Source organism: Littorina saxatilis, linkage group LG10 (genome assembly GCF_037325665.1).
Source record: "Littorina saxatilis isolate snail1 linkage group LG10, US_GU_Lsax_2.0, whole genome shotgun sequence".
Taxonomy (NCBI): Eukaryota; Metazoa; Mollusca; class Gastropoda; order Littorinimorpha; family Littorinidae; genus Littorina; species Littorina saxatilis.
Window position 1 is genome coordinate 28,632,056 of NC_090254.1, and position 17,435 is coordinate 28,649,490.

The 17,435-nt window shown below is 45.2% G+C and overlaps 1 protein-coding gene across 2 annotated transcripts in view; it reads right to left on the reverse strand.

Annotated features, from left to right (window-relative positions):
* LOC138978559 (ATP-dependent RNA helicase DDX19A-like) overlaps positions 1–17,163 on the reverse strand; it is a 36,559-nt gene extending 19,396 nt beyond the window's left edge. Inside the window, exons 1-7 of one of the 2 annotated variants that reach the window (XM_070351303.1) lie at positions 17,069–17,163; positions 16,703–16,767; positions 15,061–15,268; positions 8,719–8,857; positions 8,311–8,403; positions 1,013–1,115; positions 151–265 (exon numbers count right to left, since the gene is read on the reverse strand). In XM_070351303.1, the coding sequence (XP_070207404.1) occupies positions 151–265; positions 1,013–1,115; positions 8,311–8,403; positions 8,719–8,857; positions 15,061–15,268; positions 16,703–16,759 (715 nt within the window). In that variant the 5' untranslated portion in view covers positions 16,760–16,767; positions 17,069–17,163. The remainder of the gene's footprint in view (positions 1–150; positions 266–1,012; positions 1,116–8,310; positions 8,404–8,718; positions 8,858–15,060; positions 15,269–16,702; positions 16,768–17,068) is intronic. The other variant, XM_070351304.1, reaches the window with a different exon arrangement.
* Positions 17,164–17,435: the final 272 nt, after the last annotated feature.

The window sequence follows — 17,435 nt, forward strand, 5'->3', positions numbered from 1 at the left end:
CGGATCACAAGTCCAGTGCTATCTATACCAGCTGAGCTACCCAGCCCCCCAGACAGAAGTTTACAGAAAGAAGTTCATAGTTCTTTCACACTGTTTACAGACAGAATTACATTCATTTTTCTCACAGTTTACATATCTGCAAGTTCATACCTCTTTCTCCACGCGTGGCAAATCTGATACTGAGGCCCACCATGTGTTTTGACATTTTCTTCACCACGTTGCCAATCTGGATCGCCAGTTCATACGTTGGTGCCAAGCACAGGCACTGCACACACACAAACACAAGTATTCTACACAGTGGTCCTTGCAACCCTTGAGGACAAACTGGCAGTGTCCTACATTGACAGTGTCCTGTCATGACACGACACTTGACAGGAATATTTTGGTCACAATAAGAGACTGTAGCAGGTATTCTTTCTTGGGAGGTGTCTTCTCATTGGAGAGGCCTTGCGTCGCAGCAACCCCTGTAATTCGAATCAAGTTTACAACAAGCGAAGAGAGTCTTGTGAGGAGTAAGATAATCAAGTGTACAAAACAGAAGACAGCATTTTGATGAGTCAGACTTCTGCACAATTGTAAAGCAAACATTTATGCAAAATAATTTGCAAGAATTTGCACAGGCGCAAACAAGGCTTCAAGTCTGGGGGAGGAATGTTCCAGATGCATCACAAGGGTTCTCCCTGGATGAGCGTCTTCCTGTCAACTTAAAACTGGTTGCAGACACAACCTCCTTCCTTCCAGGATTTTTATTTCAAGATGTACATATGCTAAATTCTGTGTCATTCAGGCGACAGGCTGACTACAACCTGACACAATTCACAGTCGATACCAAACCACTACTCACGGCTGTGTCCTACACTTCAACTTCTAAGCAGATGGCACCAGTCTAAGAAAACAAGACAAATCCCAGTCAATACCAAGCCACTACTCACGGCTGTGTTATACACTTCAACTTCCAAGCAGATGGCACCAGTCTAATAAAACAAGACAAATTACAGTCCCCTGCACCTACCTGTGGATAGTTCTGACTGATGTCAACTCTGCTCAGCATGGTTAGAACGAAGGCCGCAGTCTTCCCTGTTCCACTCTGGCTCTGTGCAATCATGTTCACTGGCCTGCAAGTGTACACACAAGTGGTTTTGTTGTTTCCCCCATAACATTCAAAAACGGAAACCGCCATCAGAAACATTAAAATTGCTAAATTTTTGTAACTTGGAAGTCTCTGCTAAAATGACCCTCTTGGCTACTTGTTTCCCCGTGTACGTGCAAAATTACTCTGATGGTTCATATATATAATCAATCAATATTACAATTATTCTCTAAGTTTCACTAACGCGCATTTGTCTTCATTTTGTCCTTTGCCGCAGGGACCTACGCAAATGAGAATGTTCCTCCTAGCTACAAAATAAATGTAAATAAATTAAAAATTTTAAGAGTAAATTTTCATTTAATTAATATACTTACCCAACTCACAAATAGCAATTAACTCTAGTTCAGTGCTGGTAACGCTGTACGCGTCCCCTTGGTAACCAAGGGAGACCACTCTAAAAAAGAAAGTGATCCATCCCATAATGCCCGACTATCAACAGTCAGACATCCGTATGCGTGCGCATACGCCGCCATCTTATCATTCCAAAACGAAGCCCAACTCACTCTTTTTTAGACCCCAGTACCAACCACAGCGGGGAGGTGGGAGGGAATAAACGTTGTGAGTTGGGTAAGTATATTAATTAAATGAAAATTTACTCTTAAAATTTTTAATTAAATTACATATCCATACCCAACTCACAAATAGCAGATTGCTACTATAGGTGGCGGGTACTCACCAAACATCAACGTAGAAGAGCTTGTCCTGCTGCCACCATAGAAGGCAGTGCAAAACTGCCATCTTGCCGCAGGGAGGAGATGTCTCTCAGATAATAATTCATGAAGACATCCTCCGATTTCCAATAGGCCGCCTCCAAAACGTCAGCCAGACGGCCTGAACGGAGCACTGCCACAGAGGAGGCCCATGCTCTCGCCTCATGCGTTCTTGCCGAGGTCAGGGGAAGTACTGCCCTAACCTCTCCGGACTGAGTATGCCACCAGGCGTAAGCTTGCCTTATTAGCGTGGATACCCACTTAGCCAAAGTCACCTTAGCAATATCTTTGCCCCTTGCTGTATTGGGAGAGATAAAAAGCAACTTTTGATTTTCTGAACGAATGAACCTAGTTCGAGACAGGTAAACGCTGAGCGTTCTGACCGGACAGTTAACTATGTCAAGATCTCCAGGAGCAAGGATGTTGCTCAAGGCAGGAATGTTAACGACAGGAGACATATGACCTGGTTTTTGATTTTTTGCTAAGAATTCAGGCCTGAATTTAAGAGATATGGAACCATCTTTTTCGGTTGCAATATCTTTAGCTAAGCCGGATAAAGCATGCACCTCACTCCCTCTACGCGACGTCGCGAGCAATGTTAGCAAAACCGCCATGCGCGTCAAGTTAGCCAAACTAGATGACTGTAACGGTTCAAACTCGTTAGAAGCCAAAAATCTCAACACAAGCAACAAATCCCAAGCAGGGAGCGAAGACTTCACGCGCGCGGCTTTAAGGGCAGCACCCTTAATAACGCTAGCGACAACCCCATCAAGAGTAATCTTATGTCCCAGCTGCCTAAGTGTTGACGAAATCGCGGACCTTCTAACACGAAGGGAAGACGCTGACCCCCCCTGTCCAGCTAGCCAGGCTAAATGATTTGCCACCTGCATGGACCTCGGTGCCAAAGGTTTAACCCTGTTAAGACCACACCATTTCACCCAAGAGGCCCAGTGAGACGAGTAGACCGAACTGGTTGACTTCCTATGAGCATGCTTCACAAAATCTACAGTGGCAGAAGAGGCGCCTGCCTTAAGCATAGCGCTTCTGACAGAATCCACCCTTGAAGGTTGAGGGCCTGAGGGTTCTCGTGAGGGATTCCCGACCTGGGTTGAAGAAGTTCTCCCTTTCTTACTGCGATGGGGATAGGCGGTCGAACCGCCAGTCGCAGCAAGTCCGGGAACCAGTGCTGGCTTGGCCAAAGTGGGGCAACCAGAACCAGCGCTGGCTTTTCCAGGTCGACCTTCCTGAGAACTTTGCCCAACAAGCAAAACGGAGGGAAGGCGTAAGCTGTCAGCCCTGTCCAATCCAGTTCTAGCGCATTCACGCCCCACGCCAGAGGATCCGGGAAGGGGGATACAAACAGAGGTAGCCTCGCTGAATACCGAGTTGCGAACAAATCGATTTGAGGCTTCTCTATCTGCTCCCAAAGACGGTGTAGGGATTGGTGCGACAGAGTCCACTCTGAATGGACCACCTTGTCCCCCCTGCTCAGCGCATCTGCAAGGACGTTCAAGCTGCCCTTCAGAAAGATGGCTGACAGCAGAATATGATGCGAAGCGCACCACTTTAGAATGAGGCACGCACTGTCTGAAAGGCTGAGGGATCTCGTTCCGCCCTGCCTGTTCACGTAAGCCGCGACCGTCCTGTTGTCGGTGTGCAACCTGACATGACTGTTCTGAACGAACGGCAGAAAAGCTTGGAGGGCCAAGGAAACAGCCTCCAACTCCAGAGCATTGATATGGCGCGTGGGAAGAGACAGGTTCCACTCCCCCGACGCCACATGCTCCCCCAGGTGCGCTCCCCACCCCGTCAGAGAAGCATCGGTAAACAGCTCGTTCTCTGGCGCCGGGCGCACTATCGGGACTCCCTGTGAGACCCAGGGAAGAAGCCAGACCTGCGTGGTCTCGAAAAACCAGTCTCCCAGAGAAATCTGGGTGTCCCACCCCTGGGTTGACTGATCCCACCGGGCCTGAAGAGCTGCCTGAAACGGCCTCTTGTGTACCCTGCCCAGTGGGATAAGAGTAGCCATAGACTCCATCTGGCCAAGTACTGATGTCAGAACCCGTACACTGGCCAGATTCTCTCCGTGAAGCGCACGGAGCAAGTCTTGAAGTTTGGCCACCCTCTTCTGAGACGGGCGGACCGACCATCTGAGCGTATCGAACTCCATCCCCAAGTAAGTGAACGTCTGGGATGGAACCAGTTCTGATTTGCCCAGGTTCACAGAGAACCCGAGCTGGGCAGCCTGACTGAGCACCATGCGAGTATGGACGTGGCACAACTCTCTGTCCTGATGTAGGATCAGCCAATCGTCCAGATAAGCTCGCAGACGCACGCCCTCCTTGCGCACAAGAGCGCAGAGCTGACGCACCACGATGGTAAATATCCAAGGCGCGAGAGATAGGCCGAACGGCAGTGCCCTGAACTGGTAGGCCTTGGCTCCCCAGCGGAAGCGCAACCACTTCCTGTCCGTCACGTGCATCAAGACGTGGAAGTATGCGTCCGTAAGGTCCACTGAGGTAGCCCAATCGCCCGGACGAAGCGCCTCTCGCACAGAGGCCGGCGTCTCCATAGTGAACTTCACCGTCCGGAGATACAAGTTCAGAGTTGACAGGTCGAGAACTGGTCTCCCAAGCCCCCGAGGCTTTTGGTACAACAAACAGTCTGCCGTAAAACCCCGGGGACCGTAAGTCCAAGACCTCTTCTATCGCCCCTTTCGAGAGAAGGGCTGACACCTCCCCTTGCACCGCGGCTCTCGCCTCCGGATCCCTGGGGGGTTTGCAAAGCGGGATTATCCTGGTCAGAGGTGCTTTTTCCCCTGACCAGAGAAGCCTGAACCCCGAACGAACAATCCCGGTAACCCACTTGCTGTCCACTAGCTGCAGCCAGGAAGAGAGGGCCCTGGACGGGCCGCCCGCCACAACTAGTGCGGGAGCTACCGGGAAGGCCTGTTCGGGGGAGTTTCATTGGGGGTGGGGCTTGCGCCCCGACCCCCTAGAACCACCAAAGGATTGACCCCTCTTGGGGTAGGGCGCACCGCGACCTCTACCCCCTGAAGAGAACGACTGTTTCTGTGCCTTGCCGCCACCACCAGACGAGGATGTCTGAGGTTTGGCCGTAGACTGCGTCTGAGTCCGTGACTGAGACTGAAACTGAGGTTTGCCCTGGGCCTTAGGCAAACCCTGAAAGGCAATGCGGGCTATAGCGAGGTCCCTCGCGTCCGCTGTCTCCTTCTGGAGAGCGTCCAAAGAGGCCTGACCCAACAGCGATCCCTCTAAGAACGGGGACACTTTCAAGGCCTCAATCGTGGACTTATCACAAATCCTTGACCCAGCCAAAAACGCCGACCTTCTTGAGTGCACTGCATGTACATAAAGGTTGGCTGAAATCGACATCTGTTCCCTTGTCACCTTGGCCAAAGTGGCCAGAAGGGTAGACACGTCAAGCGCCGAAGCGTCGAACCTGAATTCAAAGGGGTCCAGAGAGGTCGCAATCGACCTCGAAAGAGACCGTTGCAGAGACTCTGACACTGACGTCAGCTCAAGCAACGACCTCGCTGCATCCTCAAGAGCCGTCATCAAAGACTCGGTACACGGAATCACAGTGTTAGAACCATAACCGACTTCACGCAGCAAAGCAAGCTCAGGCGTCACCGGCAACACAGCCGTAGGTAACGCGAAATGCTCAATCAGCTTAACAGGCCGGGGGACGAGCCTCCACTTCTGAATACCAGAAACAGCCCGATCCCCCGCCTTGGCCAACCACGGGAGAACGTCCTCGGGTGCATCACCACGTTGCGACAACAACGGCACCTCCGGTCCGTTCCTTCCCTTGAAAACCTTTGCCATAACATAGGCAACTGAGGAAGACTCTTTAAACCGGAACTGACCAGAATCATTCTTGGCAGCCCGGAAATCGTCAAAAGCCGACCTGGGTGGCAGAAGTCTCTCCTTGCTTCTCACCACCCCTTCCGGAAAGTATTTGGAAGCCGTCTTCGCTGCCTGAGCCACCGCGCTCGACAGCTTCAACGGCAGGTTGAGAAGGGTGTCATCCACAGCCGTGGCATTGCCCTCCTCCAACCCTCCTTCCTGGTCGCTATCACAGCCAGGTGGGCCAACGCCAGAGAGACTTGCAAAGTCCTCGGAGTCACGCCCACCATCCGTCCCCCCGGACGGAAATAGAACCGGCATACCCGACACTGAATCAGAGGTATATGCAGCGTTCTTACGATTCACAGGGCTCCCTGCAACTGCTGGATCGGCGCAATGCCATTGGCCAGGAATTGCAGGAGGGCTTTCACCACGCATGTGGCTTACTCTCTCCTGTGATCGCAAACCCTCGTCACCAGAGAACCTGGTAACTTGAGGGCTAGACATACCTTTAGAGCGCACCGGCCCATGCAGAAGGGACACCCGCCGTCCATCAGCATGCTGAGACGCATGTACCTCCGCCCGAACCACAATAGGAGCAGCCACAGCGGAAGTCGCAGCAGGAGCTGAAGCGAAACCGGAAGTGGAAGGAGTCGGTGAAGACCTGACTCTACCCAAGGAAGAAACATCGAAGACGCCAGCCGGAAGTGCGCGAATCTCTGCTTTCGTCGACGACAAATCGGCCGCCAAAGTAGAAACCTGTGTACTTAAAGTCAAAAGCAATGACGCAATATCGGCGGGAGACACACCTGAATCACCAGGGGCCCCCGGCGAAACAACCGGTTTAACAACATCCTTATCCTTTTCACTACGTGTGACCTTGTCCTTCTTAGCGGACAAAATGGCGGGCGAAGGCTTGTCAACAACAACATCAACATCACATCCTACATTTCCCGGTTCTTTCTGAGAAGTGGCGGAAATTCCATCACTCTTTCTTCTAGACGAAGAACTTCTCTTAGAGGAAGAAGAACTAGCAGCCGGAGAAGCTGAAGCAGCAGCCTGTCTCGAACTAGTCCTATTTTTGGCGCACTCCGCCATGTCAAAACGAACTCACAAAAAATTTTCGAACTGAAAAATTTTACAAGTTCACAACGTGCGACAGAAACGTCGCCAAAGTTACATAAAACAAGAAATCTCTCACCCAAAAACAGCCAGGGTATTGACAAAGCTCGGCGGCAGACCAAGGGGCGAAGTCAAAGTCAGGAAACAAAGACCAAGGCTGAACACAGCCGGAGCGTACAACAAAACGCGACCAGACACGTCGCTCGCTGAGAGTGGAATGATAAGATGGCGGCGTATGCGCACGCATACGGATGTCTGACTGTTGATAGTCGGGCATTATGGGATGGATCACTTTCTTTTTTAGAGTGGTCTCCCTTGGTTACCAAGGGGACGCGTACAGCGTTACCAGCACTGAACTAGAGTTAATTGCTATTTGTGAGTTGGGTATGGATATGTAATTTAATGCACAATTAGGGCCTGGTAGCTCAGTTGGTAGAGCACTGGACTTGTGATCCTAGGGTCACAGGTTTGAATCCAGGCCGGGACAGACACGGGTCAACTTTATGTGACAACTCAGAGAAAGTACTCATCAGTCTCATGTCCTGCCACTATGTTATTGCCATGGTACGTAAATGACTTTGGCTATCCTGTCATAAGTGCAAGTGGATCATTCAATCTTAACATGCGCACACCTGGGTAGAACGACTGTTGTTGCTGATAGCTTTTCACAAGGAGGAAGTGATGTCAACTTTCCAACAATGGGATAATTTTCAGTATGAGAATTTGAAATAACAAGAAGAGCAAACGCTCGATCGAGCCACTTTCGCAGTTCTGAATATTATATGAGGCATCAGATGGACAGGAAGAAATTGCTATTCACAACACAATGAGTCACGTTCACATAAAATTTGAGCCCGGTCACTTTTATAGTTTCCGAGAAAAGCCCAACGTTAAGTTGTGTGTTGCCGAACAGAAAAGGCTAGTTATCTCCCTTGTTTTTCTGATAACGTTCGTAAAAGGCTACAGATGTAAATACTTTGATGTAAAGAATAATCCTACAAAGTTTCAATCACATCCGATGAACTTTGTCAAAGATATAAAATGTCTAATTTTTCCTTTGACGCTGACCTGTGACCTTGAAAAAGGTCAAAGGTCAACGAAACCATCGTTAAAGTGTAGAGGTCATTGGAGGTCACGACTAAACAAAATATGAACCCGATCGCTTTGATAGTTTCCGAGAAAAGATATAAAATGTCTAATTTTTCCTTTGACGCTGACCTGTGACCTTGAAAAAGGTCAAAGGTCAACGAAACCATCGTTAAAGTGTAGAGGTCATTGGAGGTCACGACTAAACAAAATATGAGCCCGATCGCTTTGATAGTTTCCGAGAAAAGTCCAACGTTAAGGTGGTGTCTACGGACGGCCGGCCGGACAGACTAACACTGACCGATTACATAGAGTCACTTTTTCTCAAGTGACTCAAAAATAATTAACGGACAAGGAGACAAAGCAAACCTACGGGTCAGCAAGCAACGTGGGTAGAGCCGTCTCCTGAATCTTGGACGGAGCGTTGAAACCCATGTCGTACACACCTTTCAGCAACTCCGGTTTTCTGCAGCAAAAATGGAGGTCAGCATGATTGTATAACACCATGGATCAAAAACAACCCAATTTAAAGCACAGTTCTTCCTGTGTATACGATTTAGCTCATCATCTCACATTGGTCCTGGCATGGGATGTATATGATCCCTCCATCTGGGCATACATACCAACAATCAACAGTCGGGATGTTTTCTGTACAGGGTGGAATTATTTTGGATTTTTGTTTGTTTTTGAAAGCAACTTTTAGTTTTATCCATTACACTCACACTTTTATCACTCACACACACACACAATACGCAAGAAATGATAACATTTTCTGACTTACAAGTTGAGGGCTTCGAAAGACTTGACAGAGTGAAGGGGAGAGTTTGGATCTTTGCGGAGAACCTCAATGTCGTTCTTAGAGTTGATTAGCCCGGAGTGAAGTAGCTTGTGTAGAAGGGAGGCCTCCTCCTTCTTCACCTCTATATACATGCAACAAAATTGACAGATGATCAATGAAGAAATATAAATGAAAATAATCGAACTAAAATCTCAAGCATCGTACTCTTTTCAGGGGCGTCTGTGTTTCCTGTTCCACTGTATAGACACTACCTCATGTAAAATCAATCTGTTTGCTGAATACGGTAGCAGTGATGTACATTTTTCTAGCAGCCTTTAGGACAATTGTCCTGAAGACTGAAAATCAATAGGACACAGTGTCCTGAGATTGCAATTTCAATAGGACAAAAACACGACTCGTAAAACCGCATTTAAAAAGATTTTTCAGTTTAAATTCTCGGTTGACGTTGTTGTTGGTTCAGCTGAAGCCACAGTGGCTGGCGAACGCAGCATGGACATCAATGTCTGCTGATTATATTTAGTCAAGTTTTGACTAAATATTTTAACATCGAGGGGGAATCGAAACGAGGGTCGTGGTGTATGTGCGTGTGTGTGTGTGTGTGTGTGTGTCTGTGTGTGTGTGTGTGTGTGTGTGTGTGTGTGTGTGTGTGTGTGTGTGTGTGTAGAGCGATTCAGACTAAACTACTGGACCGATCTTTATGAAATTTGACATGAGAGTTCCTGGGTATGAAATCCCCGAACGTTTTTTTCATTTTTATCTGCTTTGAGCTTTTTTTTCGGACCCATGTCGTTTCTCTTTCGTTTTATTTTCGTTCGAACGTACAACGGTTTTTCCGGATATTATGACGAAAAGTAATGCCTTGCGCATGTGCGAACATGCACGGGTGGTTCCCATTGGTTTAAACGATTTATTGCTGAGCCAATGAATGCACTCGAGGCACCATATGGGTTCGGTTTTCTTTTTATATTTAGTCAAGTTTTGACTAAATATTTTAACATCGAGGGGGAATCGAAACGAGGGTCGTGGTGTATGTGCGTGTGTGTGTGCGTGCGTGCGTGTGTGCGTGTGTGTGTGTGTGTAGAGCGATTCAGACTAAACTACTGGACCGATCTTTATGAAATTTGACATGAGAGTTCCTGGGTATGAAATCCCCGAACGTTTTTTTCATTTTTTTGATAAATGTCTTTGATGACGTCATATCCGGCTTTTCGTGAAAGTTGAGGCGGCACTGTCACGCCCTCATTTTTCAACCAAATTGGTTGAAATTTTGGTCAAGTAATCTTCGACGAAGCCTGGGGTTCGGTATTGCATTTCAGCTTGGTGGCTTAAAAATTAATTAATGACTTTGGTCATTAAAAATCTGAAAATTGTAAAAAAAAAAAAAAAATTTATAAAACGATCCAAATTTACCTTTATCTTATTTTCCATCATTTGCTGATTCCAAAAACATATAAATATGTTATATTCGGATTAAAAACAAGCTCTGAAAATTAAATATATAAAAATTATTATCAAAATTAAATTGTCCAAATCAATGTAAAAACACTTTCATCTTATTCCTTGTCGGTTCCTGATTCCAAAAACATATAGATATGATATGTTTGGATTAAAAACACGCTCAGAAAGTTAAAACAAAGATCGGTACAGAAAAGCGTTCTATCCTTCTTAGCGCAACTACTACCCCGCTCTTCTTGTCAATTTCACTGCCTTTGCCATGAGCGGTGGACTGACGATGCTACGAGTAAAATGGCATTGCGTTCAGTTTCATTCTGTGAGTTCGACAGCTACTTGACTAAATATTGTATTTTCGCCTCACGCGACTTGTTTTCTTCTTGATCCAACTTGAGGATAAATTAATTCAAAGAATCAGATCCCATATGGTGCCTCGTTCACTCAACAAACTCACGTCGTAGACGGTGGCACGCCTAGTTTTTTCCACCGCAGGAACAACACCCAATTCGTTCCCCCGCACACGGAAGCAAAATTGTTATCTCGCAAAGGAATTGCCCTGTGAAGGTACGTTGTGGCAAATCACATTATCAAGTATAGATATTCTGAAGCAGAATTGCCCAGGCTATATGTATAATATGTAACTTATGTCTTGTTGTGTACTCGTGAACAGTGGCGTTCGATTTTCTGCCGAAGTCCGTGAAAATTATACAGAGAGGTCTCAATTTCGTACAAATTAACCTAGAACTACCATTTAAAGCACTATTTTAATACTCACAGTTTAATCTTCGATACCTTGCAGCCTTGTATGCGCGTTTTTGGGCACCAGCATCGTGGATAAGCTGCTCTAATCTAGCGTTATTTTGTGGTACTCGATTCTCAGTGGGTAAGGTCCCCCGCAGACACCAGATAAGGTCCCCCGCATTTTTGCCGGAGTGCCTACTACGCCCCCCCGCACATGCGCGCTGAAAAAGCACATCATGCACAGCAAAACTGACCCGTTTGAAGCGTTTTTATTTGACAGATGGAGACCAGCGACCACACGCTATCTGCCGGGGAGGTGTCTGGGGAAGTAATCGACAGCTACCTATAGACATCAGTAGTGAGGTGACAAAAGGTGAGACAGTCCCTTTACAGACTTCTACACCGAAGAAGGTTGGTCTCCTCCATTTGTGTGACGAATGCGGATCAGCATACAAACACAAGCGAACATTGGACAATCACAAACGTGAGAAACATGGCAACGAATCTCGTTTTGTATGCATAGTTTGTGACAAGAGGTTTGGTCGACAGGTAGATTACCAGTCTCATATGAACAAACATGCAGGCACCAAACCTTTCCAGTGTGGTGTTTGCAAAAAATCTTACGCACACAAACGCAGTCTGGACAAGCATATATGTCTGGGTGAAAAGCCGGGGTTTGAGTGCCAAACCTGTCAAAAGTCGTTCATGAGAAGAAAGTATCTTCGTGACCACCAAATCACCCACTCTGCTGGCTACGCTTATTCATGCAATGCGTGCATGAAGCGGTATAAGCATCGCTCTGGTCTTGCCAGGCATAGGCGTCGGGCTCAACAAGATGGAAACTGCTGTTTGACACCATGATTTCGTTTAGATTTATCCTGTTCTGTCGCTCCATTCACAGACAACACACAGACAACAAGGAATGTTGATGTTGTTTATTTCAAATGTAAAGCGTAAAAAGTATGTAAATCCCTTTTCTTTTTTAACAACACTGTGACACGGAAACATTCTTTTTAATTTGACTGGCAAGGTTGTGTTGAAAATCAACAGTTAACATTCATTTTGAAGTTCAAACAGAATGGTTTGACAATCACGTTCTATGATTGTTTATTTTTTTATGTGCGTTCTTGAGTTATACATTTTAAAGACAATTGTACTTGCAGAATGTGTGTGTGTGTGTGTGTGTGTGTGGGTGTGTGTGTGTGTGTGTGTGTGTGTGTTAGTCACTTAAGTGCGGTCAAGTAATTTGTGTGTGGTTTTGTTTGATTTCCTATGGAGTTGAACTGGGGGGGGGGGGGGGGGGGGTCGTTGTCTACTTTGAAAAAATATCAGTCCAAGAAAAGAGTGATACAGTTAAAAGAACATTGTTCTCATTGACTGTGTGTGCGTCCAGTGTGTGTGCGCGTGCGCGTGTGTTTGTGTGTGTGTGTGTGTGTGTGCTTGTGTGTGTGTGGGGGGTGGTTACACTTTATTGTGGCTGAAATACTATGATGTAATGTATGATGTATGATTTTTACCTGGTAAAGAAATGGAAAAATCTTTTTACATGAGTCACATTTTTGAGAAAAAAAATAAGTCTAAAAGAAGTGTGCAAACCCCACACACTGCACTATTGAGACTATCTGTTTACATGGAACAGCATATTTAACATCGCTGTAACACATATAGGCTACTATAATGCCTACATTCACACACTTGCAGAAGAACAACTTCTTTTAATTTCCATAACATTCAAGAATAAGTGTGCTCGACAGTTTTATATGACACGCAGTTAATCAGGTTTGTTTTGTTTATGACCACAAAAAAAGAAAAAAGACAGAGAGTTGAGTCCTTTTTGTTTTTGTTTTATAATTCTGCTTTGTTAAAAAGCACAATCCTTCAAGTACAAACGATTCTCCTCATCATATGAAGTCTTGCATGCCTGTCAGAGTATATCTCTGGACTCAAAGCAAAAAGTAACAACCTCACAGCTTCCTGTGTAAAGTGGACATATTTATGTGCAATTCTTTCACACACACACACACACACACACACACACACACACATGCACGCACGCACACACACACATACACGCACGCACGCGCTCACACACATACACGCACGCACGCGCTCACACACACACACACGCACACGCACACACACACTAAAACAATGGTTAATCGGTGACTTATTGCTCGTGCCAAATGTTGGAGTACATCTGAAGATGTCAGAGTCCAATCACATCCATAATTAGTGGATTTACACAAAAATTATAGCTGTATGTCATTTTTTTCTGATAAACATAAGGGCGGGGGATCTTACCCTAGTGTTGCGGTGGGGCGTAGTAGGCAAATCGACCAAGCTGCGGGGGATCTTACCCCGTCAAATTTCACTGTTGATCTTTGAACCGATCGTGAGTCTAAACTAAGGTAAGCTTAAACTTAAAAATGAAGAGCAGTATCCACAAGTAGTTTGACTTTGACCAGCAAAAAGATTTAAGCCCTTCTGTTGACCGTGCTTTGTGTTATTTCAACATTTTTAACGTGGGAGACAGTATTTCTGACTTGTCTTGATGACATTTCTTCTCTTATGTAGTACACGAGAGTGTAAATGGTAAGACAACTAGCTGATCCAATGCAAAATAAAGTACCGAACAGTATGATATAAACTTCAATACTAGAAAGTCTGGTTATCTACTATTTTAAGGCATTAATTTGGAGACACCTACCATGTTGTTCGTCTTGCGGGGGAACGAATTGGGTGTTGTTCCTGCGGTGGAAAAAACTGGGCGTGCCACCGTCTACGGCGTGTCACACGCAGTGCATACTTTCGCTTGGCAAAACCGAAACCAGCTTTCCTCACGCAGTGTTTACTTTCGCTTGGCAAAACCGAAACAAGCTTTCCTCTTGAAAATTGAACAGTCCGCATGTCCGCTTCATTGTCAAAAACGATCGGACCCTTGACCACTTCTTCTGTAGGTTAATCGGACCTGTGTCCTGCTCGGGTTAAAGCTATAGGTCCTGGGGAAATTGGATCGGTCAGAGACCGGAGACCGACTAAAATGTACATCACTGCGGTAGGGGGATTGAATGACCTTTCCAGTCACACAACTGGGTTTACGATAAACGGCCTTATTACATAGATCTGCACTCAAACGCATCTGCTTAGGTTTTTTTATGATGGGTACATGTAGTATAGATTAAAAATATGTACGGTTCCAAATGTCCTGGCTACAACAAATTGTTCCTCAGAGAACCTCCTTCATGTCAAAACTGACAAACGGTCAACCAGACAGGGGTCGACACAATGTGACAGATCAGACAAGTACAAGCCTGAGAACAACACTGATGTTTACGCTCAACATTTATGTGTGCCAAATTTTGCTTGTAAAACCCTGAAAATATCATTTATATGTTAAACAAGAGGCGAAGCCATCAAGGCTCACGTAAGAAATCGACAAACAGTAACACACACACACACACACACACACACACACACACACACACACACACACACAGAAAGAGCATAGGTGAAACTGTGCAAGAAAGCGGGACACTAGATCTAGATCTGTCTGTCTGCATGTAGCCTACTTACAGGGACACGACTGCCAACTAGTCTCGGCCCGCTCAAAATAATAATGACCGAGACTTTCAGTACTTCCTTCGCGTGACGTCTAACCCTCTTGCGTCATAATGTGACGTCAATTTAATGTGACGTCTTCAAATGTTAGAGTTTCTACCACAGACATACACACGCACGCACGCACATACGCACGCACGCACAGACAGACAAAGTTACGATCGCATAGGCTACACGTACGTGAGCCAAAAACAAAACAACAACACTTTCATGTATTTACTAATAAGGCCCCCCCCCCCCCCAAAAAAAATAGTCTGTTTACGGTAACATGAGCAAAAAAATAGGGTCGGTAGGTCGGGATTTTTTTTTTTTTCCTTTTTCCCAAAAAAACATATTTTTAAGTTATTTTGCCAAAAAACAAAGACTTTTTATTTTTATATTTTTTTTAATTTTTAATTTTTTTTTCTTCCCCAAATGCCAAAAAAAAGTCTAGGGTCCCTTGAAAAAATCGGGTCGGTCGGGATACCGTAAACAGACTATTTTTGTTTTGGCCTAAGACAAAAATCAACCCACCTTTTTCCTCCACCTCCTCTGTCCACCCAGGGGCAGCAGCAGCGGCAGCACCACCGCTGGCTCCTTGTGACGGCGCCTGAGCTGCGGCATTGTCCCCTGATGGCGTTGCCGCGGGTACGGAGTTAGTGGCGGGGGCTGTATTACTACTGCTGCCACCTCCACTACTGTTGCTGCTGGCCTGGGGCTGTCTAATGCTGAGAGTGTCAACCTGAATACAAAAACATAAATATTCTTGAGAACTTGAGTCTTGAAGTTGAATCACTTTTACATTTTTAAGCGTCACATTTCCAATTACATTCATGTTCACACTCACAGATTCCTTCAAAATCTAACAGTACAAACCAAATCTTGATATCCAACAAACTCATATAATTATTCTTTCAAGACTTCTTTGCAATGTCCAGGTTTGTTGTTGGCGTACTTGAGTGACCATTTTCAGGGGCTCACATCCATGAGAGGTGGCAGAGGACAAATGTCCTGGACAATGAAAAAGTGATAAGACATTTGTCCTGAACAAAAATAAATCAATGGACTTTTTTTTCGTGACAAAACGTATATTTAATTAAACTTGACTAGTTCCTTGTCACAAAGGTAACAGAACAAATAAAATAACTTTCTTGGCAAAAAGGTGCGACACCCATTGGAATAAGATAAGATAAGATACGAAAACTTTAATGTCCATTTTCTTTTTACACAAGCATGGACATTTTTCTTCAAAATGAAGTTGGCCAGCTTGAAACGAAGCCTTCGGCGCCGAAGTTTCACTTTTTAGAGCGACGGTTTCATCTGGCTCTGGCTGCTCAGAGGCCAGAGGGAGCTCAGTTTCAGTGGTACTAGCCGCTGATGAGGGCAGAGATTTGAAGTATAAGCGCTTCTGGCCTTTTTTTCTAGCACCAATTTTCGGTTCGGCGGCATGTTGCTTTTTTGGAGAGAAAAACCGCAACTGTCAACCGGATTGGAGTTGCGACTCTTGGAAGCTCTTCTCTATAAAAAGCACATAAAGTCTCCCCAATTTTCGTCTGCTTGGAGAGACACATCGCTTCGCAAAACATTGATAAAATAGGAAATCAAACTACTGTAAATTGGAAAGTACTGACCATGTCCGGATCAAATGACAGCATAATCGGACAATGACCACTTTGTGACAAAAACAATAGATGTCCTCTTGCATTAAAAATGTATAAGACATTTGGAAAAAACATCCGTGTATGTCCGATGTCCGACATGGATATGAACCCCTGCATTTTTGAGAGCAAGGGCACAGGCCTCTGCCATTCAGACAAAGGAGACCGACACCAGGAGTGTTCGCCAAAAGCAAATTGTTTTCCGATAGCATATAATATAATCTGTCTGTTACAGTTACACGCCACTGTTCTTTCTCTTCAAAGGCAGCCATGCATGACTTATGACGTCAAACCTCAAAATATACATATCAAACGAAAGTGACCTGTGAATAACACAACAGTATCACTATCACTATCAGAGACTAATTTTGTCATTCAGATTCTATGGACAAATTACCGATTCTAATAACTCCATTTCCCATGAAAGAATCGTACTGTTGTGTAGTTTCTCGACAATCAACTAAATATACATTTCTGTAATTGATACATCTACATTGACTACAATAACAAAAGTGTACCTTTTCAACAAGCTTTTGTTCTTGTTTTGCAACCAATGTACCCCAGTCGTCAGCCATTGTGTCGGCTGAAATATGGGAATCAGTCAGTTATTCAAAGGGCAGTTCAGATTGTACAGTGGAACTAATAGTTTTGTTAATACAGACTTTTTCGAGCTTGAAATTGAATGAAACTGCGTCGATTTCACGAAGTGAAACTGAAAATGTCTGACTCACGTATCACAATTCACATGCTCTTTCGTTTCAGTCTTTGACGACAATATACGGAGACATTTAACGTATTTACACACTTTTTCCACTAACTTTTAATAAATAAACATATTTTCTGTACATTTATTCAGGAAGTAATATTTGTCGTGTCATACTTACTTCTCTAATAGTGTAAATCGTTTCACAAAATATATTTTCTTTCGGAGAAACCAAAGCGGAAATCGCAATGACGCCGAAAATGGCGTATGAAAAGCTGGCACTTACTTCCTCCTCTATGTTAGTTTCGAACTCACATCAGCGAACTATTTATGAAATATAATCTTTACATGGTAATCATAGCATAACATTATTCGCTTTTGCTCGCTCTTCAAAATAAATGAGTTCTGTAAATGGCGCTGTTACGCCCAGACATAATCAGTTCAACCGCGAAGGTTTCAAATCAACGCCTGTAATGACTACCATAACTGACGACGCAGGCAAATATTGTGTCAGTACTTCTCTCCTTTGTGCACAAACCCATGAAACA